The sequence below is a fragment of the Manihot esculenta genome, chromosome 15 (genome assembly GCF_001659605.2).
Source record: "Manihot esculenta cultivar AM560-2 chromosome 15, M.esculenta_v8, whole genome shotgun sequence".
Lineage (NCBI taxonomy): Eukaryota > Viridiplantae > Streptophyta > Magnoliopsida > Malpighiales > Euphorbiaceae > Manihot > Manihot esculenta.
The window spans coordinates 9,083,517-9,109,802 of record NC_035175.2 but is presented as its reverse complement, the minus strand read 5'-3'; the positions used below and the strand labels follow the sequence as shown (position 1 = coordinate 9,109,802).

Here is a 26,286-nt window from a genome sequence, read left to right as displayed (position 1 = left end):
CAAAATCAAATCGATATTATTAAAAATAATATATTATTATTATCCCTAATTGATTCAATTCGATTTTTTTAATTTTTTTTATCAAAATTAAAAAATAATTAAAATTTTTAAAATTTAAAATTAAATCGAACTGAAATAAATTAAAAATCGAATCGAATTTTCAAATTAATTCAATTCAATCAATTTTTTCGGTTTGAAACCCAATCAAACTAAGTAGGATGCCATCGTTATCTCCGCAAACAAAAATGGTGGATTCCACACCACACGGATCATACAACAAATGATTTCCAGCGAGAACTTGCTGAATAATTCCTCTAATTGTACATTCATACACACCAAATACTTGAAATAATATACAGTGAATTTAGAATTCATCAATCGCAACTGTAAGATCCTTAGACTAGGCAAACCCTAGAATGTTTGCCAAACCCAAGCATTAGCATATGGTCAAGGCTCTTCACATCCTACATGGTTCTTTAGCCAAAAAATGAACTAAAGATTGTCTCCAATACCAATCTTAAGAAGCCTCAGAACAAAAACACCATCAAAATAAATTGGCAACTTGGAACAGCTGAACCCCTCACACTTGAAAAGTTTTACAAAGCTTAGAATAATTTGTCCTCAGTCATACTGCAATAACAAAATGCATATCTGAATAAATGCTTCAGCACATAACATCTGGAACCCAAATCTTGCGCCTGGAGGAAGGAAACAAAATCGCTTCTCAAGGCTCGTCATACAGTTACCCTCCTCTTCCAGCTTTGCTGTATAGCCTGCCAACACAAGCACAGAATTACAAGTTATCTTATGATCAATCACAGACATTATCCATTCTGAGGCAAAAACTTTAACATCTGAAGTCAGAATATAGACTGCAACTGGATTTCAAATGCTTAGGCACATGCCAGATAGTACGTTAAACTGTTCTGACAGAAAAGAATGACTAATATGAAGAAGTCTTACAAATTCAATTACTACATCCAGAGAAGAGTATTCGGTAATTTACATGCAGGGAGAGTCCTTGAAAGTTTTAACTGAATTGCAAAACAATTTACTGATTGGTAATGCTTTGCTTGTAAAGCGATTAAGATTGTCAACTCAGCAAGAGGATTTGGCACTACGGTCTCTAAAAGCTAGTCTAAAATGTTGACAGAATCAATTGATGCAATTGCAATTTGTCTTCTTTTCAGACCTTTGGTATGCTATAATTATAAAATATATTTATTCCTTGGAGAAGGTTCCACCAATTAACTGGAAGAAAGGGAGTAAACAGAAACCCAAAAACAGTAAAATACCTGTATGTGGTGTGTAATTACAAGCTAATAAGCGCCAGGCGCGTCTCTCATGCTCATATTCAGACTGTTTCGCATAGTTCGTCTACCAATCCCAGCATTTCCCTTTTGCATCATGGCGACAAATTCACCATAATCAATTCTTCCATCCTGAAGAAACACACAACACAAGAGATGAAGTTCATAGCAAACAAACAAAATAGGGAGTAAATGTGGTGAGATATTACAACACAACAAGAAAGTGAACTCTTAAACATCCTGATTTCTTTTTACAACCTTGGATAAATGAACAACATAAATAGCAAGGAACAGGAGCAGAAATTCAGAAGTAGTAGTTTTAACAGGCAACGACTTCTGAGCAAAAAACTTAAAAATTTATGAGAGAAAGCTAGGGCTACGTTGAATAATTGTCAGCCAACTCAATGTTCTATCTCTAAGCTTTGTAACTCTGTAACCTTATTGAACTCTACATCTGATGCCCAGAAGAACACAACTAACCTCCAATGATCTTCATATAATGTGACATGAATTAGAAGTATTAACAATGATACTCCACCCACATGTTTATGACTTACATTATCTTGATCAACTTCTCTGATTATATCTTCAAGTAAAACATCAGTCATGTTATGTTCTGCACATGCTTGCTGAAGTTCATCAACTGTGATGTAACCACTTCCATCCTTATCAAAGTATTGGAATGCTGCCACAAGATGCTCCTCTCGTTCTAATTTGTTAAGATGAACCGTTGCAGCGATAAATTCTCCATAGTCAATAGTCCCGCTGTTGTCTACATCAGCCTGAAATTTACAAAATGATGAATTTAATGAGTACAAGATATAACAAAAATGCAAGTAGTTGTACCTATAATGACAACAAAAGTAGAAAAACCGCATAAACATTACCTCAAAGCATAATCAAAATAAGGAAATTCGACCAAAAAGAATAAAGAAAAAAGAATCCAAACCATTATTATACTATGAAATATAAATATCACATCCACTGATTTAGTGTGACAAAAAGAGGATAACAAAAAGGCCTTCATTTTAAAGTTTGAATGCAAAGATAGAAGTGAAATAAATAAAATAAATGTAATTAAAACAAACTAAAATCAAAATGAACACACAAAGATGGATCCATGCAAAGAAGCTCCAAAAACTTCAAAAAATAAAAATAAATTTCTATATCATATCAAACTATTATATTGTCACCCAACAATAACATAAATAAATAAATAATAATGTAAAACAAAGAAAGAGGCATAAAAAAAAAGACTAAGAAGCAGGGAAAGCCATTCAAGTTCAATTATCATTTTGTATCATAAATTTTCTTTTCTTTTTCTAATTAATAACCCTTTCTTCTCTTTCTTGAAGTTTTTTTTTTCTTTCCTTTGCTGATCTTTGCTTGAATGTTGGCTTTATTTAATTGATTATTTTCCATTGCCTACTTTATCATGATTTTAAGTCATGAATATACAGTTCTTTCAAATTAAAATTGGTTTTATGATCAAATTCAAGAAATTCTGTTAATCAAATAATGTATATAATATATTGGACAATCACTTCTTATCTTTGAACTCGATTAATGAAAATAGAAAAATATTATCACAAGCATTGTCCCTCCACAAAAATTTCCCAATTGTCATTTCTTTTTGATATTTTTTTTCAGAAAGACCTTGATTTTTTTCAAGTTGAACTTTTTCCACCTTCAAATGGTTCTCATATATCTGTCCGACTTTTAAGCACCTTTTTCCATCCTCAAATGGTTCCCATATAAATTATAATCAATATTTCTGAGATTAAATCACTTAAGTTAAACATTCACGCTCTGTGTGCAGATAATAATGATATGAATATAATAAATTAATATAGAATTCAAATATTTCAAGCTAATGGTCAACTTTAGTTTATGTAAACTTTCTTAGCATATCATGTAAAGGATTTATTTTTACGTGTTCAATCAGAAGATGCTATATGCAGCTTTGTTTTGTTTTGTTCTCCCTTTTGTTTTGTACCCACTCCATTAATGTGCACAAATCATCTAATAAGCAAATATCAGCTTCGATAAACATCTTACCGCATCCATAAGCTCACGTATTTCTGTATCTTTCATAGTGGAGCCATATCTTCTCAAGCCAGCTTTTAGTTCATCGAATGTGATTGCACCACTGTTATCAGTATCCATCGCCGTGAACATCTCTCGCAAACCAGCAATCTCCTCCTCAGAAAGGCTCTCAGCTATTACCTAATAACATGAAACAGGCAAGTCCGAGAAGTCATCAGAACAGGGTCAAGTGTTTTGAATCAATAGAAGCCTAAAAGCAAGTATCAGGTATCAATATGATTTAGAATTAAAATGCACAAGTGCTTGATATGTGCAATTGAGTAAAGGAGTTGCAAACAAGACCAGTCAAGAAAATAAAGTAAAAGCTTTTTTTTTTTTCTGATAAACAGCATCATGCCATAATACACTTATACTTCATTTTAATATTTGATAAGGCATTTTATTCTTTCTTAAGCGCATCACTTGGCAGACAAAATGTCTACAAATAAGTGAAGGTGTCAGACATCCATGCACTTACCCGTAAAGCCATCTTCTTCAATTTATTCATTGCAGAGAATTGTTTGAGACGAGAAAGTACAGCTGGGTCCAGTGCTCTATCAGGAGCAACTCCATTTTCACAAATCCAAGGGTGGCCTAGCAAAACAAACAAATAACTGACATTAAATTTAGTTGAAAAATCAAATAATGCAAGAAGGTAGAAAACTTCATCAATAAATATGATATGTTCCAATAGAAGCAGAGGAGTTCCTAATTTCCAAAAAAAAAAAAAAAAATTGCTAATTTTCAAGAATTGTATTAACTACTTGTTAACTTAACCCATCAAAAAGCAGCATGTTGCATATGAGCCTATCAGAGAGCACAACAAACAAACAAATGCACATAATTCAAGGAAGATTAAATTGTTGGATATGCTTGATTGCTTGTTGCTTTAATTCAGACACTTTTTCTTAAATGACCACAAAAGAAAGTCCTGAGCCTTATTAGTACAACCAAAGTGACAACAAACATCATATATCTGTCATATAACCATGGTGCTACTACCTAGCATGTGAACAGCAACATGAAGACAGAAATAAGCATCAATTTGATCAAGCAGCTTCCCCAATCGTATCCACATTAAAGGTCTCAACATTGACAGAATGATTTAAGAAGCAAATACAAGGTTAAACATACATAGCACTTCATGAGCGGTCAAGCGTTGTGAAGGTTGAGAGCAAAGCATCTTCCGGATGAGATCTTTAGCACTATCTGATATAAGGGGCCAAGGGTCAGACTCAAAGTCAATATATCCCTTCAGCACTGCATCAAATATTCCTTGCTGTGTTTCTGAATTCCAAAAAGATGTAAACTTCAGTTGATTGGCAGCAAATTAACACTTGTGTCACACCAGCAAAGCAAAGGATACTAACCTGCCCAAAATGGTGGTACTCCACTTAGCAATATATACAATATGACCCCAGCAGTCCATACATCTGCTTCTGGCCCATAATGCTTGAGGAGTACCTCAGGAGCAACATAATATGGGCTTCCGACCACATCAGTGAAAATTTGACCTGAAGTACCAAACAGATACGAAGTTCATAGGCACTAAAGTTCAATATTATTTAAAAAGTTTCAGATGCTACACATTCCTAAATTGAAAGAAATTATCTTTAGCTATTGATGAGAAGTATCACATGAGTCAGTCACTCTGGTTATGAACCTTGTAGTTATCCACAGCAGCAAACCAAATGAAACCAAAATGAAGAAAAGATCAACCATAAAATGTGAAGCACAGAAAATATACTAGGAATTACTATATTACCAAAAAAAAAGGAGCTAGTTTGGCATATACATGCTCGTGACTTGAATAAAAGATATAACACAAAATTGTTCTATACCTGGTTTAAAGAATACAGAAAGTCCAAAATCAATGGCTTTAAGTGAGAAATCATCATCCTTGTTCACCAACAAGAAATTCTCAGGCTTTAGATCTCTGTGCATAACACCAAGTGAATGACATGCCTCGACAACTCCTACAATAATCTTGGTCAATTCAGCTGCTTTCCTCTCACTATAATGGCCCCTCTGAATGATTCTATCAAACAACTCTCCGCCGGAGCAAAGCTCCATAACAATATGAACGTACAATGGATCCTCATAGGCACCTTTAATAGTTACAATATTCTTGTGACCAGCCAAATGGTGCATTATCTGAATCTCCCTACGAACATCCTCAACATCCTCCTTGGAAATCAACTTCCTCTTGGATATAGACTTACAGGCATATTCAATTCCTGTGGAATTCTCAATGCATAAATAAGTAGTCCCAAATTGTCCTTGTCCTAATTTACGGCCTAAGGTGAAAAGATCACGAATGTTTGCAGTTTTATGACCCAAAACATAATAAGACTGAGTTTCAACACTACGCCTCATAATTGAATCTCTTTTATGTGGGCTAAGGAGAGGTAAATTGTTGTCCTTTTTGGGATTATCCTTGGAAAATTCTTGAGCAGAAGGAGAATGTTCAGAATTGGAATTGTCAGAGGAAGGATTGCGCTTGGTATGGGAAGCAGTAGATGGTTCCTCGGGCTGAGTGAAGCCCTGATAAAGTTTCCCTTTGAAAGATCCGCGGCATGTGTTGCCCATGAAACAGTCAAAGATTTTCTCACGGCCTTCTCTTCATCCAATGATTACTCATCAATTCCACCGACAAAAAATGACTCAAACAGCAAAAGAAACAACAACCCAAATTTAGAAACCTGATAATAGAAATTCAACTACCGTCTATATGCATAAACAGATAAACCCTGCATAAAACAAAAAGTTTCCCAGATCAGATCATCCCCACGTCTCAGCTACTTCCAGTTAAAGAAACCCAGAAAATAAAAACAGCTGTAATCCATTACATCTATGATTTTCCCAACTAAAAATAAAAACACGTCTTTTCACAAAACTAAAAGGAATATGAAGAGAGATGAGAAAATAGTAAATATTATAGTAGAAGAAGAAGGCACTATGGATGAAGAAAGTGAAGGCATATATGCTTACCTGAATGAGATAAAAATGAATGAGAGAGGAAAGAAAATGGATCTGTGAGTTGCAGTGGAAAAGTAGAAAAGGATCTTCTGGTGTTTATCAATGGTTGAATATTATGAACTGGTTTTTCTTGCTCATCCTCTGGCTTTGTTGTTGTTATTATAGGGCTGCTCTTGCTGAGAAGCATCGGACGATTGTGCCCACCAGCTCCTTTTCTCTTTCTCATTTTTCTAATTTTTTTTTTTTAATCTTTGTATTCTTCAAGTCTTAACGCGTATTTGCTTTACAGGCCATTTACTTTATTATGGAAAATTAAATTAAATTTACAGAAATTGTGGATTTTATATTATAAATTTACGTAATAATTTTTTAATTAAATAATCATTTTTACTGACTCCAATATATTAAGTTGATAAATTTTTATTTTTTAATGGTGTAAGTATATTGTTATGAAATAATGTAATGAATTTATTAAATTAATAACTTTATTATTAATTAAAAAATAATATTTTATTCTATGTGAAAATATTATCTTTTATATTTTTATAAATGTATAAAATATAAATATAAATTTATTGTTAAATTTTAATTTAAAAAATTATAGTTATATATTCTTTTAAATTATATCATTGTTGTGTTATGTAATATATTTTTTATAATAAAATTAATTGCGGACAATAAATTCACTTTATAAAAGGTTTAAAATAAAAATATAATTAATTTTCATAAAATTTTAATTTAATTTTAAAACAAAATTATTTTTAGTTTATTTAAACAAAATGACCGTAAAAATCATTTTACTATTATATGTTTCTTTTTTTATTTATTTTTTTTATTTTATATAATCTTAATTCTTCAAATAGTTTAATTTATTTTTTATTCTTTAACCGAACTAGTTAAGCATTTTAGAGCATTGTTGGTTGTTTCTATATCAATAAATATCTCTTAATAAATTTACCTAATATTTTTATTTTAAAATACACTTATTTTTACAAATCATTTTTATATTAGAAAAATCATATAAATTCTCTTATTTTATCATATAAAAAAATTAAATACATATTTATATTTTTATATTAATTGAAATTAATTCATTATAATTATGTGCTTTCATATTATGATCTATAAATATTACTTGTAATAATGTCTTTTCTTAAAAAAAATTAATGATAATATTATATTCAATTAAATTTTTATTAATTTAAAATTACAATAAAATTTATTATATCAATTAAATTTCACGTCGATTTAAAACGGATTAATATGAGTTATAGACTTTTTTTTTAATTAATTTTTAAGAGAGTTAAATTTAATTTAAATTTAACATAATATTAAAATTTTTTTTTAAATATTGAATTTTCTATAAATATATCAAACACGTATCAGTAAAATTCTGATAGTAAAAACTGTGTTGAATTTTATAACGATATTCATAAATATCTATTAATAGTATGAATTTTTATATATTTATTTTATATTTAAACAAAATATCACTAAGCCGAAAATTAAGAATTAAAAAAAAGAAAGGCATGAATAAACAAGTGTAGAAATGGTCAAACTAAGCCTAAAAAGACAAATCATTGACTCAACCCTATCCTCAAATCGCATCTTTTTAAACCTAAAAGATTCCCCGTTTAACATCTATTTATTCAATATTTCTTTTAGTTCATTGAATATTCCATTTTTATTTTTAAAAAATAAAAATTAAGGGTATACTTAGTTACACAATAAATTTTTATTTTTTATCTTCAATTTTATTTTCATTGTATTTATTTTGTTGTTTATGAAAAATTGAAAAAATATATTCATATTATTTTTTATTAAAAAATTTAAAAATATTTAAATTATCATTTTTTTAAAAATATATTTATTTTGTAATAATACTCTCCATCTTAATTTTTATATTAATTTAAAATAAGGAGAAAATTTTATGTATTTTAAATTAATTTAAAATAAAAAAATTTTAAGCATACTTAAATATATAAATATAATTATAAAAAATTATATTTTATTTATGTAAAATTAATCATATACGAAATTTTATATTTTTTTTTGAAAAATCATATTTGTTAATTTTTTTATATAATAAAAAATATAAAAATAATTATTTCAATATATTTTTATTTCTTTTATAAAATCTAAAAAATAGAAAATTAGTTTCCTGTTTTTCAATTAAAATAAAAAAATTAAAAAAACAAACATGTTTTAAACACAACTTTAAGTTTTCATTTCTCTATTTTTAAAATCCAATATTTTAATTTTTATATTTTATTTTTATCCAAAAATAATTTTTTAAAAATTTGAGAAAATTAAAATATAGGAATTAAATTATTTTTTTATAAATACTAATTTTAACATAATGTAATGATTAAGGAAATAATATTCATTTATTTAAGAGTATTTTCATTATTACAAAGATAATTAATAAAAATTAAATGAGAAAATTCATAATTTAATAAAGTCAAAATACATAGATTAAATTATTAAATTTTAAAAATAGAGTGATATATGACATTCTAATTTTATCAGATTATTTGAAAATTAATTTTACATCAATATTAATTATTCATACTAATAGTTTGAGATAAATTTGATATTAAAAACTATATTTATTTTTTATTAAAATAATTATGTATATCTTACATATATACTTTAAATTACAAGTTAACAAGTAAAAATTATTATCTATAATAATGCAACAATAAAAACAACATATGAATCATTTTCACCAGACAGTTTGAAAATAATTTTGCATAATAAATTCAAAAATTAGGAAATACATATTTTATTGGGACAAAATGGGAATAGAGCAAGGTGACTTCAAATCCATTTCAGCCTGCTAGTTTAAAAAAGGCAGGTATTTCCTTTGAGAAAAAAAAAATTACCATCTTAATCTAAACACATACAAAAGAACTTATGTACATTAACATATCCAGTCATCAAGTGGAGAATTATTGTAGAATTACTTTTGAGGCAGTTCTCAGGATGGCAGGTTAAATTGGCTTGCAACTTTTACTTTCCTGTTTGAACTTCCAAGAGTTTAAGCTGATGAGTAAGCTTCTTCCTGATGCATGCTAAGCCCTCCGCTTGTAGGACTGAAATGCATTCAAGCAAGAAAAAAAAGTGTTACAAAGAAAAAGAAAAGATTGTTTGAGAGTAAAAATAACCATTTGTGCTCTCTACATTGCATTATCTGGCTAGACTGCAAGCCTCATCGATAAAAAAAGGCCCCAGTTGGTAGCAGAACATAACATTGCAGTTGATTACAAGTTTATCTTCCTCATGTTAGCTATATAGAGTAGCATGAATTCTATTAACTAGTGATGTTTTGAACAATTATGCCAAATGAAGGGTTAATTTGTTCTTCAAAGTAACTTGCTTGAGTAGACAATATTGCATTCTATCATATAATTAACATCAACAGAACTCCTTCGCAGTGCCATAAGGGAATAATCTTTTTGTTTCTTTTTTTTTTTTAATTTATCCCAGTTAGAAATAACTAAACCATAAATGAAAGTCATTCTACCCTTGTGAAGCTGCAATATGCCTTTTTGTGAAGCATAATGAATGAAAATATACTTACAGTCCATTTAGTAGTTTGATAGTGTCGTAGAAAAACCACTGCAAAGTAACAACTGGTCCCACCAGTGTGATCCGAATAGAAAGACTCCTAGTGAAGAGATTAACTAGTCCAATATTCTTCATAGCCTAAAGGACATCATATTAAATTAATAAATTAGTCCCATAACTTTGCATACTTGATTGAGAACTCATGAAAATTTTTGATCTAGATGTGCACCTGAAGCATATTTTCAGCCTTTTTGTTATAAAGAGAGCTGACAATATTGTCAGCAGGATTAGAAATCACAGTGCCAACAGCTCCAGCTACATACCCTGCTAAGCACGTCACACCGAGCTGTTGAACCCGAGAACAATCTTCCTTTTTTCTTTGGATAATGTCTCGATATATCAAGTCCACTGAATGCTCAAATGTGGAGAACATTACCATGGAAACTGCCAATCACAGCATAAGGAGAAAAAGGATGTTAAGAAACGGAAACTGTTTTGAGTTGCATAAGCAAAAAGTGTCCCAATTTGCAAAGCAGAAGCAACTTCATCAAGATAATGATCAGAGTGAAGCTTCAATGGATGGCAAAAATTTTCAGTTGCTCAAGAGGGGGATTCTATTGATGGGCAGTCCTGATGTGCCTCAATGGATGGCAAAAATTTTCAACAATCATGAACCTCAAAACATGATTTTCACAACCATGGGAACTGGAATAATCATGCATCCATGGGACACAATATACAGGCATGGTATCTCGTAAAAGCAGCTGTTTGCACCCATACAGGTTATTTAATAGAAGCACAGTGCAAAAGAATCATACTTCTTTATTTTCATAATGCAATTGATCTAGCTTCTAATCAAGTTTTGGCACTCTTGACCTATATCAACTACATGAGAACAAACAACTTACACAGGTAAAACCAGAAGATTTCATGGTTATTCATTGATAGCATATGTAGCCAATGAGGCAAGCATATACAAACTCTTCGTTTTATTGTTTCACTAAGCAAATGATAAGGATTTAGCTGGCTAAGCATACAACACATGGAAAACCAAAAGAAAATAAAATCAGAATAAATGTATTTTGATCCAATGACTATTGAGGAATGATGTAATTGTATATAGAATATTAGCAAAATAACTATGAAAAATGAGAATTCTAAGTATGCAGAGAAACAGTAATTTTACACGGAAGATTGCGGCCCCAAAGTGGTAAAATGCCTCTGTAAAAGCTGCAGAAAATGATATAATAGTAAACATAATTGAACCAGGATAAAAAGGGAGATGATCAAGTTTGCAGGTAAATTACCCAGCAAAACCTTCAGCTTTATATAGTTTTGGAAACCCATCCATCAAGCCCTTGGCATATTTGGGTTGTGTTTGGACCTGGACTTTGATGGCTTCAAATGGGCAGAGAGCCAGGTCAGCAAATACTTGTGCAGATGCACTACTGAGAAAAAATATAAAAGTCCTGTTTTGATCTACTAAGGCATGAGAGTAAAGCCTCTTAAAATATTCATAAAGACCAAATTTGAAGCCGCCTTGAACACCATATCCAAACAACTTGCCAGACCACCCTCTCCAAAGGGAAGAAGGTCCTTGTTCTTTCCATAGAGTAGAAAATCCAGTCAAAATACTGTTATACTTGATTGGATTGACCTAGAGTAAAAAAGAAACAGAGATTTTATGAACAGCTGCAAAATTTGACCGAATTACTTACAAGGAAACAAGTATATGATGAACAATAATTATATGGAAATATCCGCTTCAAAAGATCTTCAGGAAAACAATTAATTCTGATCATTGTTAATTTAATGAATTGACAAAACCCATCACAGGTGAGGACTACTCAAGAGAGATATGAAATTAGATTAAACACTTTGTTTGTAGGGGTTTTTTAAAGTAAGGGAAAATTTTTCAAGATTTGAAAACCTTGAATCTGTGTTTAGAAGAGGGTGAAAATTTTTAAAATAAGGTTTTTGGAAGTTTTTCATAACCTCTAAAAACCTTCAATTTAAATCTAGCAAATTGGTGGGTTTACAAGATCTTCAACTTTCAACTTTCAAAAACCTTAAAAAAAAATCTTCAGATATTCTCAAATAATAAAAAATTATTAAGATTTAAAAATCATGAAAAACCTTCCCACTGTCCCTTAAAAACCTTACTTTCCTCTGTGTCTTTCCAAACAGAGAGCGTAAGAAGCTTATAGCTGGCTAATGCAAGGGAAATACACATCATAGATAAATTTAAACAAACAGAAATCTGGAAATGAACTAAGACATGCCGAGGTTACGAGTTCAAACTCGAGTAGGAACTCAAATATATATCTGAGTCCACTACATGGATCAAAATACTCTCCAGCACAGAACAAAAGTTTCAGGCAAATTAGAAACACAGTATCAGGCCAAGCAGCCATTAATCAATCTAACAACAAAAAGTGACAAAGAGAACCTGCATATTGACTTTCAAGACATCAAGAGGAGTAATAGCAAGGTGGGTAGCCCCTGCACTGAGCATTCCTCCGAGACTACATATGCCATAATAGCCAGGGGAAAATTCTTCCACAAAGCTCCTGCCTCGAACCTCTCTCATTTGATCTGCGTGATTAGATACTACTGTTTGTTTCTTCTGCGAGCCCTTTTATTAGAAAACCCGCATTTTCTTTAGTTAGTTGTTGATTCTTGGATCGAAGCTTTTGGGGAGACACGTTTCAATTAGGTTCTTTTGCTTTTGCTTTTGGGGTTTAAGCGACTTCTTCTTCTCTTGCTGGGAATGCTTCCACGTTTGCAGTTCCAAACTTATGGCTCAAAAATCTGGCCCTGCTCATTTCGGTCGTCAATGAAAAGTACCAATGCCTTTTAGCTGAAACTCACACCATACTTCTCGATTGGTGGACCAACCGTATACAGTTATTTATTTATGGGAGATTCTAAGTATTTTTGTTATTAATATTAATTTCCACATAATAAAAATTTATTAAAATATTTTTATTTTTATTTTTCATTAATAAAATAATTTTTTTATTCTTTTTTCTCTTAAAAATAGACAGAGATGAAAGAAAATATTTTTAAAATTTAATTTTATCTTCAAATAAAATATCTTATTTAATCTCTAAATATTATTATTATTATCAAGCCAATCTCTATATTTTTAAAAAATTATTAAAATATTCTTAATTTTTTTAAATTTATTAAAACTTTTTATCTTTTTTCAGATCTATTAAAATATACTTATCTTTTATCCCATCAATGAAATAATCTCTCTTGAAACTATTTCCCTTCAAAAAGTAAGAAGAAGAAAAAGGAAAAGAAGAAGAAAAATAAAGAAAAAAAATCGTTTCCTTCTCATTCTTGAAAAAAAGAAAAAGAAAAAACGAAGAAAAAGAAAAAGAAGAGGAAGAATTGAAGAAGAAAAAGGAGGAGGAGGAGGAGGAGAAGAGGGAGGGTAATTTGGTATTTTGCTATATTTTTAATTGCAGAAATAAATGGAATGACTATTTCATTGACGAAGAGAAAATATAAGAACGTTTTAATAGATTTCTGAAAATGCGTTGATTTATTAATAATGTCAATACTGAGAGACTAATTTATAAATTTTTCTTTATTTATTTTAACAAAAAATTATAATTCCTCATTTTAATCATCATTAGTTTTCTTTGAAAGCAAAACTACTTATTATATTAATAAAATTCTATCAAACAAAGAGGGATATCATCCCAAACAAAGAGGGATATCATCCCAAACAAAGATATCATTCCAAACAGAGATATGATTATACCTAATAAATTATGTAATCAAAGTATAAGTAGCTAAAGTAGCATTAAAAATTTACCATCATTCAAAATCAAATCCCTGCATAAGATAATTTGACAAAAATGCTTCTTAAGTGTCTATCCAAACCCCTGTATAAGATAATTTAGCAAAGATTATCTTTTTTCTTTCTCATCTCTCGATCATAAATCATTAAAATCTCCCGAACAAAGCTATAGAAGAGAGTTTCTACGAGATAAAGCTCGAATAAGGTTTCAAGACTGACGTCGTCGTTGCGATTCTGGAAACTCATAATAACTAGTAAACCTCCATTGAATATTACCTTCCGAATCAATAAAATTTAAAGAAAAGTCAACCACAAAAACAGACACATAACTCTTCCACATTAACGAAAGTTATCCTCCTAATCCTTGTCTATTAACTGAGAAACAATTATCAAAATGTAAAAAATTATGAAAAAATTTCATACGAGAACTAAGAGTTTTTGTTTCCAACAAAAATAAAATGTCCGGCTTGTAACTAGTAACCAACTCCTTCAATACATTAACTGTCCGAGGAACTCCTTCAATACATTAACTGTCCGAGGATTGCTGTAACGACCCGGAAATCTGGATCCTATGATGATTATGTATATGAATAGTGCATGCACAGGTTGAGTTTGGTGATTGAATGAAAAGAAAAGTTCAAAATTTTTATGTATGTGTTGATCATGTATGGGATTAAACAGGTTAACAGGATGAATGTTTGGCTTGCTATGGGTCTCAGCGGCCTTAAGCCGATCTGGATCCTAGCGCCGGTAGCGGTCCGAATTTCCAGGTCGTTACAATTGCTGAGTCGATCGTTGTTTTCGTACTATCCCGACCTTTGACGGGATGAGCCGCTTCACTATTACCTATCAAATTAACATTCGTAGGGGTGTTGTTAGAGGTACCATATTGAGAGAAAGAAAAACTTGTAACAACATTAATATGGAGAGGATTTTCATTATCTTGTATCTCCTTTCAAACAAACAGAAATCAATTGTACAACCAAGACACCCATTCCCTATATTTTCAAAGTCAACATTATTAAAAAACCGAAACAGATATCTTTTTGCTTCTAATTCCATAATAGATACCCCTCTTGTAATACCCGGCTAGATTCCGGCATCGGAATCCCTACCTTCCGGCGGAATCTCCGTTGGAATCGATAGTTCTGAAGATGCCAGAGGCTTCTAGAGGGGTAAAATGTGTTTTCTAAAATGTTTTTACTGATTTTATGGTTTTAAATGGAAAAGAATTGAGTTTTGAAAAGAAAAGACCAACGAGGCGTTTGCCAGGTTCGGCCGTCGAAAGTGAAGTTCGGCCGCCGAACATGGAAAGATTTCGGGAGCGCTTTTGGCCTCCGAAAGTCTTGTTTGAACGAGCCAAGGTTTGGCCGCCGAAGCTCAAGTTCGGCCGCCGAACATGCATGAGTTTAGGGGGCACGTTAGGCTACCGAAGGTCTTCGACCAGGCCACCTATAAAGAGCCCTCAGATCGGAAATGGGTGAGTTTTCTCCCCATTCTCGAGCTTAGGTGAGTTTTTGTCCTCCCTTGGCCGTTTTCATATTTTTCTTCATTTCCTTCATGTCTTTATGAGTTTCATGGTTGTTTTGAAGAGTTTTCAAGCTTAGATCTAAGTTTTGGGAGCTTGGAGACCCAAGGAGTAGTTTCCTCCCATCTCCGAGTTAGGGATCGCACCACCCCTCGATCTTCAAGAGGTAAGTGTAGATCCTTGCTTTCCTTGTGTTTTAATGAAGTTTTAAGTAAGTTTATTGGAGTTTTAATGGGTAGATATGCATGTTTAGGTTTATGTGGATTTTATGCCCAATGTATGCTTATGCCTGTTTAAGTATGTTTATGTGATGTAAGGTTGAGGGTTTATGTTACCCTTTATACAAATGTGTGTTTATGTATAATGAATGTATTGTTGTTGGGGTTTAGGATAGTTTGAGACCCCTATTGTAACGACCCGAAAATCGGACCGCTACCGGCGCTAGGATCCGGGTCGACTTAAGGCCGCCGGGACCCGTAGCAAGCCTGACATAACCTGTAAACCTGTATAATCCCATACATGATCAACAACATGCATAAAAATTTTAAACTTTTCTTTCATCATCCAACTCAACCTGAACATACATGCATAACCATAATCATGACCCCTCTGTGGGATCTCAACAATGCCCCAATGGGCAAAAACATCATGAGATGAGTTGGCTTCCATAAACATCTGTATCATCAAATAACTAAGATCATGCATCAAAAAGGGATTACAATACACATAGGGTCAAGCACATCTATAACCTCAATATACCTCATTACACAACATACTGTAATCTCTTACATTACATTATAGTACAACTGTCATGTCCACAATCTAACTATTACATCAACATACTTCAAGAACTCTGGCTAACCTTCTGGTCTACCCTGTACCTGCACATCTGGGGTTAGGGGAGAGGGGTGAGCTACAAAGCCCAGTGAGCAGAATAGTGGAAACAATATATTAAAATTTCATGCTTTCATGGAATGCAACACATCACAACTAATCACATCTCGGATGGTATTGTCACCTATAGTCCTCCACATAGTCCAACTGTGCCGGGACGTAGAATGGGTACAACCGGTCTTTCTCTTAACATAACATATCATATCATACAGTCCAACTGTGCCAGGGACGTAGAATGGGTACAACCTGGACTTCCTCTTACATCGTGCCAGGGACGTAGAATGGGTACAACCTGGACTTCCATACCATATCATGCCATAACATCAATCATGTCATATGAGGACTAAAGGATCATCCAATAACCAATCCACATCAACATCAACATCATAAATGCAGTGCAACATATTCGTGAATACTAATGCAACAACCTATTATATCTCAAGGCATTCATGATGCATGGGTCATGCTCAAATTCATATTTCATTTATTTTAAAACTTAAGGTTTATTCCACTCACCTCTGGCTAGCTCTGACAAACTCTGTAGCAGCTGGCTCACTGCTGGAGTCCTCGGTTCCTCGGGTCCGAACCTACACAGGTGGACTCCAATGAGGGACCAAATATACATAAACATAACTCTAATATACTCCCCAAAAACCCCCTAAAACATCATAAAATAACTACATAAAAACATGCAAGAAATGGCTGAACAGGGCACTTTCGGCGGCACCTTCGGCGGCCGAAAGTCCTGGACAGATCCGAAAGTCAGGCACTTTCGGCGGCACCTTCGGCGGCCGAAAGTCCCAGACAGAGACGAAAGTCTCCTTTTCGGGGGCAACTTCGGCAGCCGAATGCTGCCTCCACAAAGGGGGTTCGGCGGCCGAAACTCCCTTCGGCGGCCGAACCTGGTTTCTGCCAGAAGGGCAGAAACTTGGTTCACATGAACCCCTTGCCTCCCAAAACTTCAAATCAAGCATATATCTCAACCAAATCATGCATACAAGTTCCTAGGGGCCTCAAAACATCAAATACCCCAACTACAACACTTCAAACATACTCAAGCAAGCCACATTGTTCAAAAAATCACATAAAACCTAACATTTGCTTAAAAACTCATACAACCCTATACATGCCATTCTACTCCATAAAATCACTTAAAACTTATTTAAAACATGCATTGAGCTTAAGATCGGCTCTTACCTCTTGAAGATCGAGAGAGAGACGACCTAAACTTGGAGATCCAAGAAAAAGAGCTCCTGAGTTCCCAAAGCTCCAAAACTCGTTTCAAAAGTTCAAAACCTTCAATGCAAGCTTAAAACTCAAGAAAAATGGTGGGGATTTGAAGGAAGAACACTAGATTTGGAAGAGGGAGGTCGGAAGCTAGCTGTGGCCGAAAATGGGAGAAAGCTCGCCCATTTCGGCTAAGTGACCCTTTTATAGGTGGCTGGCCAGGCCACGTTCGGGGGCCGAACTTGCCTCCGCATGCATGCCATGTTCGGCGGCCGAACTCGACTTTCGGCGGCCGAACCTGAACTTCCCTCATTCATGCTTTCGGGGGCCTAACGTGCCTCCAAAACGCATGCATGTTCGGCGGCCGAACTTGACTTTCGGCGGCCGAACCTGGGTTTTCCTCCAAAGACTTTTCATGTAAAACCCATTAAATTTTCATACTTAAAACCATGAAATACTTTAAAACATTTTATAAAAACATGTTTCTACCCCACTAGAGGCTGCCGACATCCGAGATTCCACCGGACGGTAGGAATTCCGATACCGGAGTCTAGCCGGGTATTACACCTATGTGCTTGGTTGCATGTTGTAGAATAGTTAATGCATGTTTTGGAAGGTTTGGAGGCTGTTGTGCATGTGAAAGCTGAGTTCTGCCCTTCTGAGAAGAACTCAGGTTCGGCCGCCGAACCTGCCTGTGGTAGCTTATTTTGGCTGCCGAACCCTACCCCCGAAAGTTAGACTTTCGGGTCTGGAAGGGAGTTTCGGCCGCCAAAGGTGCCGCCGAACATGCATGAGTTTCGTCTCTGGGAAGAGACTTCGGCCGCCGAACCTGCATGGCTTTCGTCTCTGGAAGGGACCTTCGGCCGCCGAAAGTGCCGCCGAAAGTGCCCTGTCCAGCCTTTTCATGGTTATCTTCTATGCATGTTTAAGTGATGTTTTGAGGGGTTTTTGGGTAGTTGTTTATGAGTTGTTTGGAGTGTGTTTGGCACCTCATTCGAGTCCACCTGTGTAGGATTGGACCCGAGGGACCGAGGAGGCCATCAGTGTTAGTAGTTGCAGAGTCAGTCCAGCATCTGCCAGAGGTGAGTAGAACTAAACTTAATCTTTTATTTTATGAAATCAAACGCCTAAAGCATGTTCATGCATCATATTTATATGTAATAGGTTGATTGCACTAGTTACACGAATATGACGCATTGCATTATTTACTGTTGATGTGGATGGACCAAGGCGACCCCAATAGCCCTAGCTATGTTATGTTAATGAAGTCCTGAGGAGCCCCTTGAGGGCCGGGCATAATGAAGTCCTGAGAAGCTCGAAGGGCCGGGCATAATGAAGTCCTGAGGAGCCCGAAGGGCCGGGCACCATGTTATGTTACAGTCAGAGGGAGTTTTGGTGGTCATGTCCAATCCGTGATGTGAATTGTTTATGCTGTGGCGCATTTCATAAAAGCATGTAATTAATGAACTGTTTTCTTTGTTTCTACTCACTGGGCTTTTTAGCTCACCTCTCTCCTCTAACCCCAGTTTTGCAGGTCAGAGGTAGTCCAGGAAGACGTCAAGGGTAATGTCATGCTTTTGTAATAGTAATAAATTAGCGTTTTAGTGTGGACATGTAATGTAAATTGATATAACATATTGTAAGATAATGTGATGTAATGTAACATAAAGTAGAGTTATGTTTATGTATTAGTATTGTGCTTGGCCCTCTGGGTGAGCAGTATTCGGTTCAAACCGAAAAAACCGACCGAACCGAACCGATTTGAAAAATTGGTTCGGTTTTTTATACATTTCGGTTCGGTTCAGTTTTTAATTTTAGAAATTTCGGTTATTTCGGTTCGGTTCGGTTTTGATCAGAAAAAATCGAAAAAACCGAACCGAACCGATTAGTGATAATAATATATTTTTTCAATAATATAGAGAAATTAAATCATATAAAGAGTAAAATATTTTAATTAAATTTTAAAATATTAAAAATAAAGTGTAAAAAATAAAAAAATTATTAAAAATCGAAACCGATCAAACCGAACCGAATCAGACCAGTTCGGTTCGATTCGGTTTCTGACCAAAATCGATTCGGTTCGGTTTTTATAAACACTAAAATTTCGGTTTTCGGTTTTTTCGGTTCGGTTCGGTTTTAAACCGAACCGACCGAATGCTCACCCCTACTTGGCCCTAAGACTTGGTTAGTCCCTTCTTAGTACATGATGTATGTTATATCAGATGTTAAGTTGTGTGTGAACTAAACTGGTGGTATGTGTTGTTTACCACGTTAGAGTTTGATGAGGACCCTAGTGGAGGTCCTATGCTTATGGTTTTTAATGCATGCACAAGTTAGTTTTGGTTTTAGTTCTTTGGATGTGACTCCGGCTTGATGTATGTTATGTTGACCCAGCTAGAGTTTTGATGAGGGCTCTTGTAGGGGGTTCTTTATGTTTCAGTTATGTCGCATACAGGTCAAGCTCGGTATTTATATCAGATGTTACAGTTTTATGTTAAAGTTTTGATCATGTATGGGATTTGACCAGGTGATAGGAGGTATGTTTGGCTTGCTACGGGTCCCGGCGGTCTTAAGCCAATTTGGATCCTAGCGCCGGTGGCGGTTCGGGCCGTTACAGAGGGGTATCAGTTTCCGGGTTGTTGCACCTCTAAAAAATACCATAAATCTACTAAAAAGGTCTACATATTCTGAAAATTGATTGAATTGTATGTGAGAAACGTCCTCATCATATAGGAATTATAAGTGACGATCAGAATATTTCTGGAATTCTTAATATCTTAATATGGACAATAATATCTTTTTATTTATCGATAGTCAATTGATACAGATCGTTTTCCATGAGTGAAGAGAACGAAGAAGATAAGTTTAAAGAAGTGAAAAATGCGAGAGTATCGAGTCACAAAAAGACGATAGTATCAACATTAGTTTGACCTATTTATTTATTTATTAATTAATATATTTACATAATTATATAAAATATATATTTTTTTAATTTTATAATATCTAAACAATAATATTATTTATTGTTATATAAATCTTCAAAATATTTAAATTTATTTTGTATTTATTAATATTCGTAAATTGTTATAAATTTATTAAATATAAATTTTTTGATAAAGTAAGAATTAAAAATTTCATTTTACTTTTGAGGGTAATTTAAAAAATGCAATGCAATGAATTTTAAGTATAAAATTATTACTAAATAAGGATTATATACTATTTTAAATTATATCATAATTCATTTAATTAAATGAGTTCTATTTAAAATTTAATTAAATTTTATATGATTTAGAGTAGAATTGAAGCTATGTAAATCAGAAAAATATTTTTAGGATTGAGATTATGGAATTCAAAATTGGATCGTTATTATATTGGACGTATTAAATCAAGAAGGTAATTTAAATATAAAGAATGAAATTTTTACAAAAAGTTAAAATTTAAAAAATTAAATTATTATAAGATTTTAAATTATTTCTTATTAATTTGTCAAACTCGAAAGGGGTTATATTATAAATTACTCAAAAAAGAATTAGGATCGATAATAAATAACGTACAAGTTAGTAAAATATATTAGTAAAAGCTTAGCATACTAATTATATATTAAGAAAATAGATAAAATAAATGAAAGTTATCTTTGATTTTCCTTTTCAGCTCAAAAGATAATAATTTACTACTTAAAAATCAGTTTCAAGGGAAAATGAAAAGAGATAATGATGCTTTCTTGGAAAAGTTATTCCAATTTTAGCTCTCTGCTCAGTATAATCAAGATGCTGGTTCCCATACTTTTTCACTTTTCTTTACATTATCACTTTTCTTTACAAGGTTCTGGGAATTTTCTTGGCGAAAATATTCCACCCAAATAGTTCCATTTGCAGAATCTGAAGGCCCTTGATCTGAGCAACAATGATTTTGTGGGTTCAAACCAGGAGGTAGTTAACCCTCAATCAGGTTTTGACATTTCATCGAACAGTTTAAGGGTTGTGTTGATCCAACATGTTGCAAAACCTCACCCCAAAATTTTGCTAGTAGACCCCGGAAGATGCTCTTCTCTGCAGCTTCTATTTCTTAATGGCAATCATCTCTGGAGGAAGTTTCCTGACAGTCTCTTGCAACTGCAATATAACTGTAAAAGAATAAAAGTAAATTATATATACAATTGAATAGTGAAAATTTATATGATTTATTTTGATTTTTTTAAATTAATAATTATATAAATCCACTATTATTAATTTATTCAATTTTATATAAATTATAAAAATAAAGTTCAATCATAAGATTTTGAATAGATTGATAAAATTAAAAAATTCAAGTAGCTAATTTCTCAGTTTCTTGACCCGTTTAATAAGATTATGATTTGTTTAAAATCATAGAAATTTTATTAAGATTTTAATTTTTATGTTTTAAAATATAATAAGTGAGATTGTGCTGTTTAATTTCTAAATTTTTTATTTTATAAAAATGAAATTAAATATGTGGAAATTTACTTCATTTCTTTTATGATTTATTATTATAAACCGACCATCTTGTGGAAGCCGAACATAAATATGCATCCCATAGCTCAAACGACAACGTTTTCTTCTTTATCTCCTTCCAGTTCTTCAAACATCATCAAAACGACAGCGAGCATCCTGCTCTCTCCTCTCAAGCCTCACCATTTCAGAGTCGCAGCCCTATTTCCGAGTCCAGCCCTCGGCAACACTCCACGGTGGATTTCAAAACGCCACACATATATTCCTCCTCCTCCTCCTCTCCTCCTGGTCTACAGAGCAGAAACTACCACCACTAATTATGAGTGTCGAGTCACCAAACATTGCAACAAGAATCAAGAGCTAAAAGGCAATACCTCTCTCGCTCGCTATAAATACCTCACGACTACCGTAACAGGTTCCATAGCTTTTTTTTCTTCTCCTATAAATATAAGCTGCTCTGATTTCTCATTGTGGAATTTGATAATCACTTTCAGTTTCTTATAGTTCAAGTTAGATTTCTAATTGGGAAATTTGATAATGACTGTGTTCAATTTTCAATTTTCAATTTTCAAGTATACACTGCACCTTTTGGTTTGATTTTTACAGCGTAGATGACATGTTATAGCATAGGGCTTCTCTGGGGTGATGATTTTTGTATATCTTGAGATGAAAATTTATCTATCATTTGTTCTTTGCTACTGTTTACTTCACAGTTAGATGAGCGGTGGCAGGCCAAGGGCCCTCGGTGGCGGGGTTCAGCAATTGCTGGACTATTTGAAGAGAATGCAGGATGAGAATCCTGCTTTCTTTTATGCCATTCAGAGTGACACTGATAACTCTGCTGGAAATATATTCTGGGCGGATGCAACCTCTAAGATGAACTATAATTACTTTGGAGACACTGTTGTATTTGACACTGCATACCGGACAAACCGGTATAGGGTACCATTTGCGGCTTTCACTGGAGTAAATCATCATGGCCAACCCGTATTGTTTGGCTGTGCTCTATTTCTCAATGAATCTGAGTCCTCTTTTATTTGGCTATTTCAAACTTGGCTTCATGCAGTGTCTGGTCAACACCCAGTCTCTATCACCACAGATCCTGACCGGCTCATACAGGTGGCTGTTGCACAAGTTCTTCCTGAAACTCGCCATCGATACAGTAAGCAAGGTATATTTAGAGAAACCCAAGAGAAAATGGCTCAAATATACCAATCACATCCTACATTTGAAATTGAATTTAAGAAGTGCATCGATGAGACTGAGACAATTGATGAGTTTGAATCATCTTGGGAATCACTTCTTAAAAGATACTATGTCATGGACAATGAATGGCTCCAGTCTATGTACAACGTTAGGCAGCAGTGGGTCCCAGTTTATATGCGAAATACCTTTTTTGGGGAGGTTTCTGTGACTGATGGTGGTCAAGATTTAAATTCATTCTTTGAAGGTTTTGTGAATGCATCAACCACCATTCAGATGTTTATCAAACAGTATGAAAAAGCTGTGGCAAGCTGGCATGAAAAGGAGTTAAAGGCAGATTATGAAACCACTAACACCATGCCAGTTCTCAAGACACCTTCTCCTATGGAAAAACAAGCTGCCAACCTCTATACTAGAAAAATCTTCATGAAATTCCAGGAAGAACTGGTTGAGACTCTTGCTAATCCTGCCACCAAGATTGATGACTTGGGAACCATCACCATATATCGTGTGGCCAAATTTGGGGAAGAACACAAGGCACATACTGTTAGTTTCAATTCTTTTGAGATGAAAGCTAGCTGTAGCTGCCAAATGTTTGAACATACAGGAATAATTTGTCGCCACATATTAGCAGTTTTCAGAGCAAAAAATGTTCTTACACTTCCTTCTCAATATGTATTGAAGCGATGGACAAGAAATGCCAAGAGTGGAGCTTTGTTGGAAGAACGTGCTTCTGATTTGCCAAACAATTCTCGAGAATCTTTAAATGTTAGGTATAACAATTTGCGACAGGAAGCAATCAAATATGTTGAAGAAGGGGCAAAATCTATTCATATATATAATGTGGCAATGGATGCTCTACAAGAGGCTGCTAAGAAGGTTGCTGCTGCAAAGAATAGAAGTGCTGCTGACATAGAGGGTGGAGCTCTGACCAATGGAAACAGTCAAGTGCTGCATGTAGTTGATGAAAATAGACCAGCAACATATCAATCTGCGGTCAGTTTCTCCTGCATTCTGTCTTGGTGGTTCTCACTTGGTTATAGTGTTTCACTTATTTCTCAAACTTTTGGTGCAAGTTATACTACTAAATAAATTAATAATTCGTAAAAGTCTATTTCATTCTCTGAAAATTTAGATAAGGCAGCAATTCTATCCATTGAAATTTGGAAGTGTGCTAGATCTAGTATTTTCCAAGTGATAATGCTTTTCCCCCTGAATGTAGCTTACTGGTTTATATTGACTTTCCTGTAGTGTAACTTAGAAAATTATTTTTCCGCATTGTAAAAAGCGGATGCTGGTTCTATATTTTTAAGTACTGTATTGCAGCTAAGGATGCACAAAATTATCAAACAAATCAAACCATGTCAATTCATACCATGGTCAGTGCTAAGGCTGCTGTTCCCTTATGCACCTATATGTGCACCTTGTTCCAGGCGCAAGGTTCCACAAAGGCACATCTTATTTATTTCCACCTTCGGCAAGCACTTCCATTAGCAAAAGACATTATCACTATTCTCTGAATCTGCTATTCTACTACAATCTGGTATTGACACACTAAGAAGTTGTCAAAAATTAGGGTTGCCGGCTTGCTGGTGATAAAAAGTTGTTGGAATCTCATCAAACCACCACACTCAAGATCTCAGACTGTCCATATTTTCATTTTAAAATACGCATGCTCATTTATAGAAACAACCTCTGCAAAGTAGGGGGTAAAGCTGCATAGATCAATCCTTCATAAAGCCCACAAGTGTGGGATGTTTCATGCACTGAGTCACCCTTTTAATAATCATGTTCCTTTAATCCTTCTTCTCATAACTTGTTTTGAATCTTCTTTCACTACCTCTCTCATCTTTACTAATTATTAGGCTCTTTTGTTTCCAGTTTATTTGAATTTGTCCTCTTTTGAAATATCTATGATTAATTGATTTCAATTTATTTATTTATTTTTTTTGAGTCTCACCTCAGTCAGGATTGCACACCTAGGCCCCGAGACCTCTTAATGCTTTGCCCCTAAGCCTTGCGCCTTTAGAAACTATTACCATGGTTTCACTGTACTTGGCAACTTTTGGTCTAAAATATTTCTTTGCTCTGTGGCAATGCAACCCTTCTGATTAAAAACCATGAATAAGGTAATTCAGGCTTTTTTTGGAAGTACCAGAAAAAGTATCTCCTTTAAAATGCAGCAATGATGTTGAAACAAAGCCATTGCTGTCATGGGGGATACTTTTCTGTCATGTCTTTAGTTTTGAATGGAAGATTCTATCTTATTTCTATTTTAATTTATCATTCTTGCTCTTATATCAGGAGGAAAAGGAGAAGAAGATTCGTGAGTTGACTGCTGAGTTGGAGAGTACGAATCAACGGTGTGAAGTATATAGGGCAAACTTGCTAGCAGTTTTGAGAGATATGGAAGAACAGAAGTTGAAGCTATCAGTGAAAGTTCAAAATGCAAGGCTTAGTCTGAAAGAATGAATATTTGTTTATAGGGATAAATTATGTGATTCGCTAGCTTGTTCAGGGGGATAGCAAATCTTGAGAATATTACTGTGACCACAGTGGAAGTGCCCTGCCATGCATGAACGAAAGTTTAGGATGTCGAGGAGACATGCTGTAGTTTAAACTGTATCATATTTTCAGAATGTGGTGTGAGTTTGTTGGATGACACAAGGAGGGGGATAGGGATGGAGCTTTTGGGTGACTATGATTTACCTTGTCTTGCAGTGGTAAATCAAATGATAACAGTGCAAACGTAGGAAGCTGGGTTATAATCCGGTGGAATTATATCCTTTTTGTGTCGGAAACATGTTTACATTTTCAAAAAAAATGATCAATGATTTCTGGTTTCTAGTTTTGAGAGTTCTAACTACCTATCACCGGAGGCTGTGTCCCGCAAGTTTTCATTTACTTCTTAAATCATGGGCTTGTGCTTTATCGTTCCTGTCCCGTAAGCTCATCGTTAAGGAGGGATCTGATCTGTAAGAGCCACTCATAATCCAATCTCTTCATACTATGTAATTATTTTAGTTTTATTTATTCAAAATACTATTTTGTGCCCTCGGTTTCTGTTTAGGGCCTGTATGGCTATTGCATCATTTTCTCATTTGACACCAAGCATAATCAACTGCTGCTGGTACCAGACTTCCACCCACCAACCCCAGAATCAGATACCAGCTTTATCATGCCCAAGTACTTGCAGAATATTGAAAA

The 26,286-nt window shown here is 33.9% G+C and overlaps 3 protein-coding genes across 3 annotated transcripts; 1 reads left to right on the top strand and 2 right to left on the bottom strand.

The window, feature by feature from the left end:
• Nucleotides 1–343: 343 nt before the first annotated feature.
• Nucleotides 344–6,604, bottom strand: LOC110601374 (calcium-dependent protein kinase 26). Its single transcript, XM_021738487.2, has 9 exons — nt 6,387–6,604; nt 5,237–6,145; nt 4,766–4,909; nt 4,530–4,682; nt 3,874–3,989; nt 3,369–3,536; nt 1,868–2,092; nt 1,296–1,442; nt 344–773 (listed from the first exon to the last, which is right to left on the bottom strand). The coding sequence occupies exons 2-8, from the start codon at nt 5,982–5,984 to the stop codon at nt 1,320–1,322; spliced, it is 1,677 nt and encodes a 558-aa protein (XP_021594179.1). The 5' UTR covers nt 5,985–6,145; nt 6,387–6,604; the 3' UTR covers nt 344–773; nt 1,296–1,319.
• Nucleotides 6,605–9,076: 2,472 nt separating this feature from the next.
• LOC110600950 (mitochondrial phosphate carrier protein 1, mitochondrial) lies at nt 9,077–12,777 on the bottom strand. Its single transcript, XM_021737905.2, has 6 exons — nt 12,394–12,777; nt 11,252–11,601; nt 11,131–11,174; nt 10,174–10,388; nt 9,958–10,082; nt 9,077–9,469 (listed from the first exon to the last, which is right to left on the bottom strand). Exons 1-6 carry the CDS (start codon nt 12,532–12,534, stop codon nt 9,415–9,417), a joined length of 930 nt encoding a protein of 309 aa, XP_021593597.1. The 5' UTR covers nt 12,535–12,777; the 3' UTR covers nt 9,077–9,414.
• Nucleotides 12,778–21,980: 9,203 nt separating this feature from the next.
• Nucleotides 21,981–26,133, top strand: LOC110601908 (protein FAR1-RELATED SEQUENCE 9). The gene is made up of 3 exons (XM_021739303.2): nt 21,981–22,291; nt 22,590–24,075; nt 25,384–26,133. The coding sequence occupies exons 2-3, from the start codon at nt 22,594–22,596 to the stop codon at nt 25,549–25,551; spliced, it is 1,650 nt and encodes a 549-aa protein (XP_021594995.1). The 5' UTR covers nt 21,981–22,291; nt 22,590–22,593; the 3' UTR covers nt 25,552–26,133.
• The last annotated feature ends 153 nt before the right edge of the window (nt 26,134–26,286 follow it).

Coding starts and splice junctions, on each gene's coding strand:
- LOC110601374 (XM_021738487.2), bottom strand. CDS start 5,984: ATGGGCAACACATGCCGCGGATCTTTCAAAGGGAAACTTTATCAGGGC. Junction 4,910..5,236: donor TTCTGTATTCTTTAAACCAG/GTATAGAACAAT, acceptor TTGGTACTTCAG/GTCAAATTTTCACTGATGTG. Junction 3,537..3,873: donor TGAAGAAGATGGCTTTACGG/GTAAGTGCATGG, acceptor TCATGTTATTAG/GTAATAGCTGAGAGCCTTTC.
- LOC110600950 (XM_021737905.2), bottom strand. CDS start 12,534: ATGAGAGAGGTTCGAGGCAGGAGCTTTGTGGAAGAATTTTCCCCTGGC. Junction 11,175..11,251: donor AAAGCTGAAGGTTTTGCTGG/GTAATTTACCTG, acceptor CATTTTCTGCAG/CTTTTACAGAGGCATTTTAC. Junction 10,389..11,130: donor TTGGGGCCGCAATCTTCCGT/GTAAAATTACTG, acceptor TGTGATTGGCAG/TTTCCATGGTAATGTTCTCC.
- LOC110601908 (XM_021739303.2), top strand. CDS start 22,594: ATGAGCGGTGGCAGGCCAAGGGCCCTCGGTGGCGGGGTTCAGCAATTG. Junction 24,076..25,383: donor CAGCAACATATCAATCTGCG/GTCAGTTTCTCC, acceptor CTCTTATATCAG/GAGGAAAAGGAGAAGAAGAT.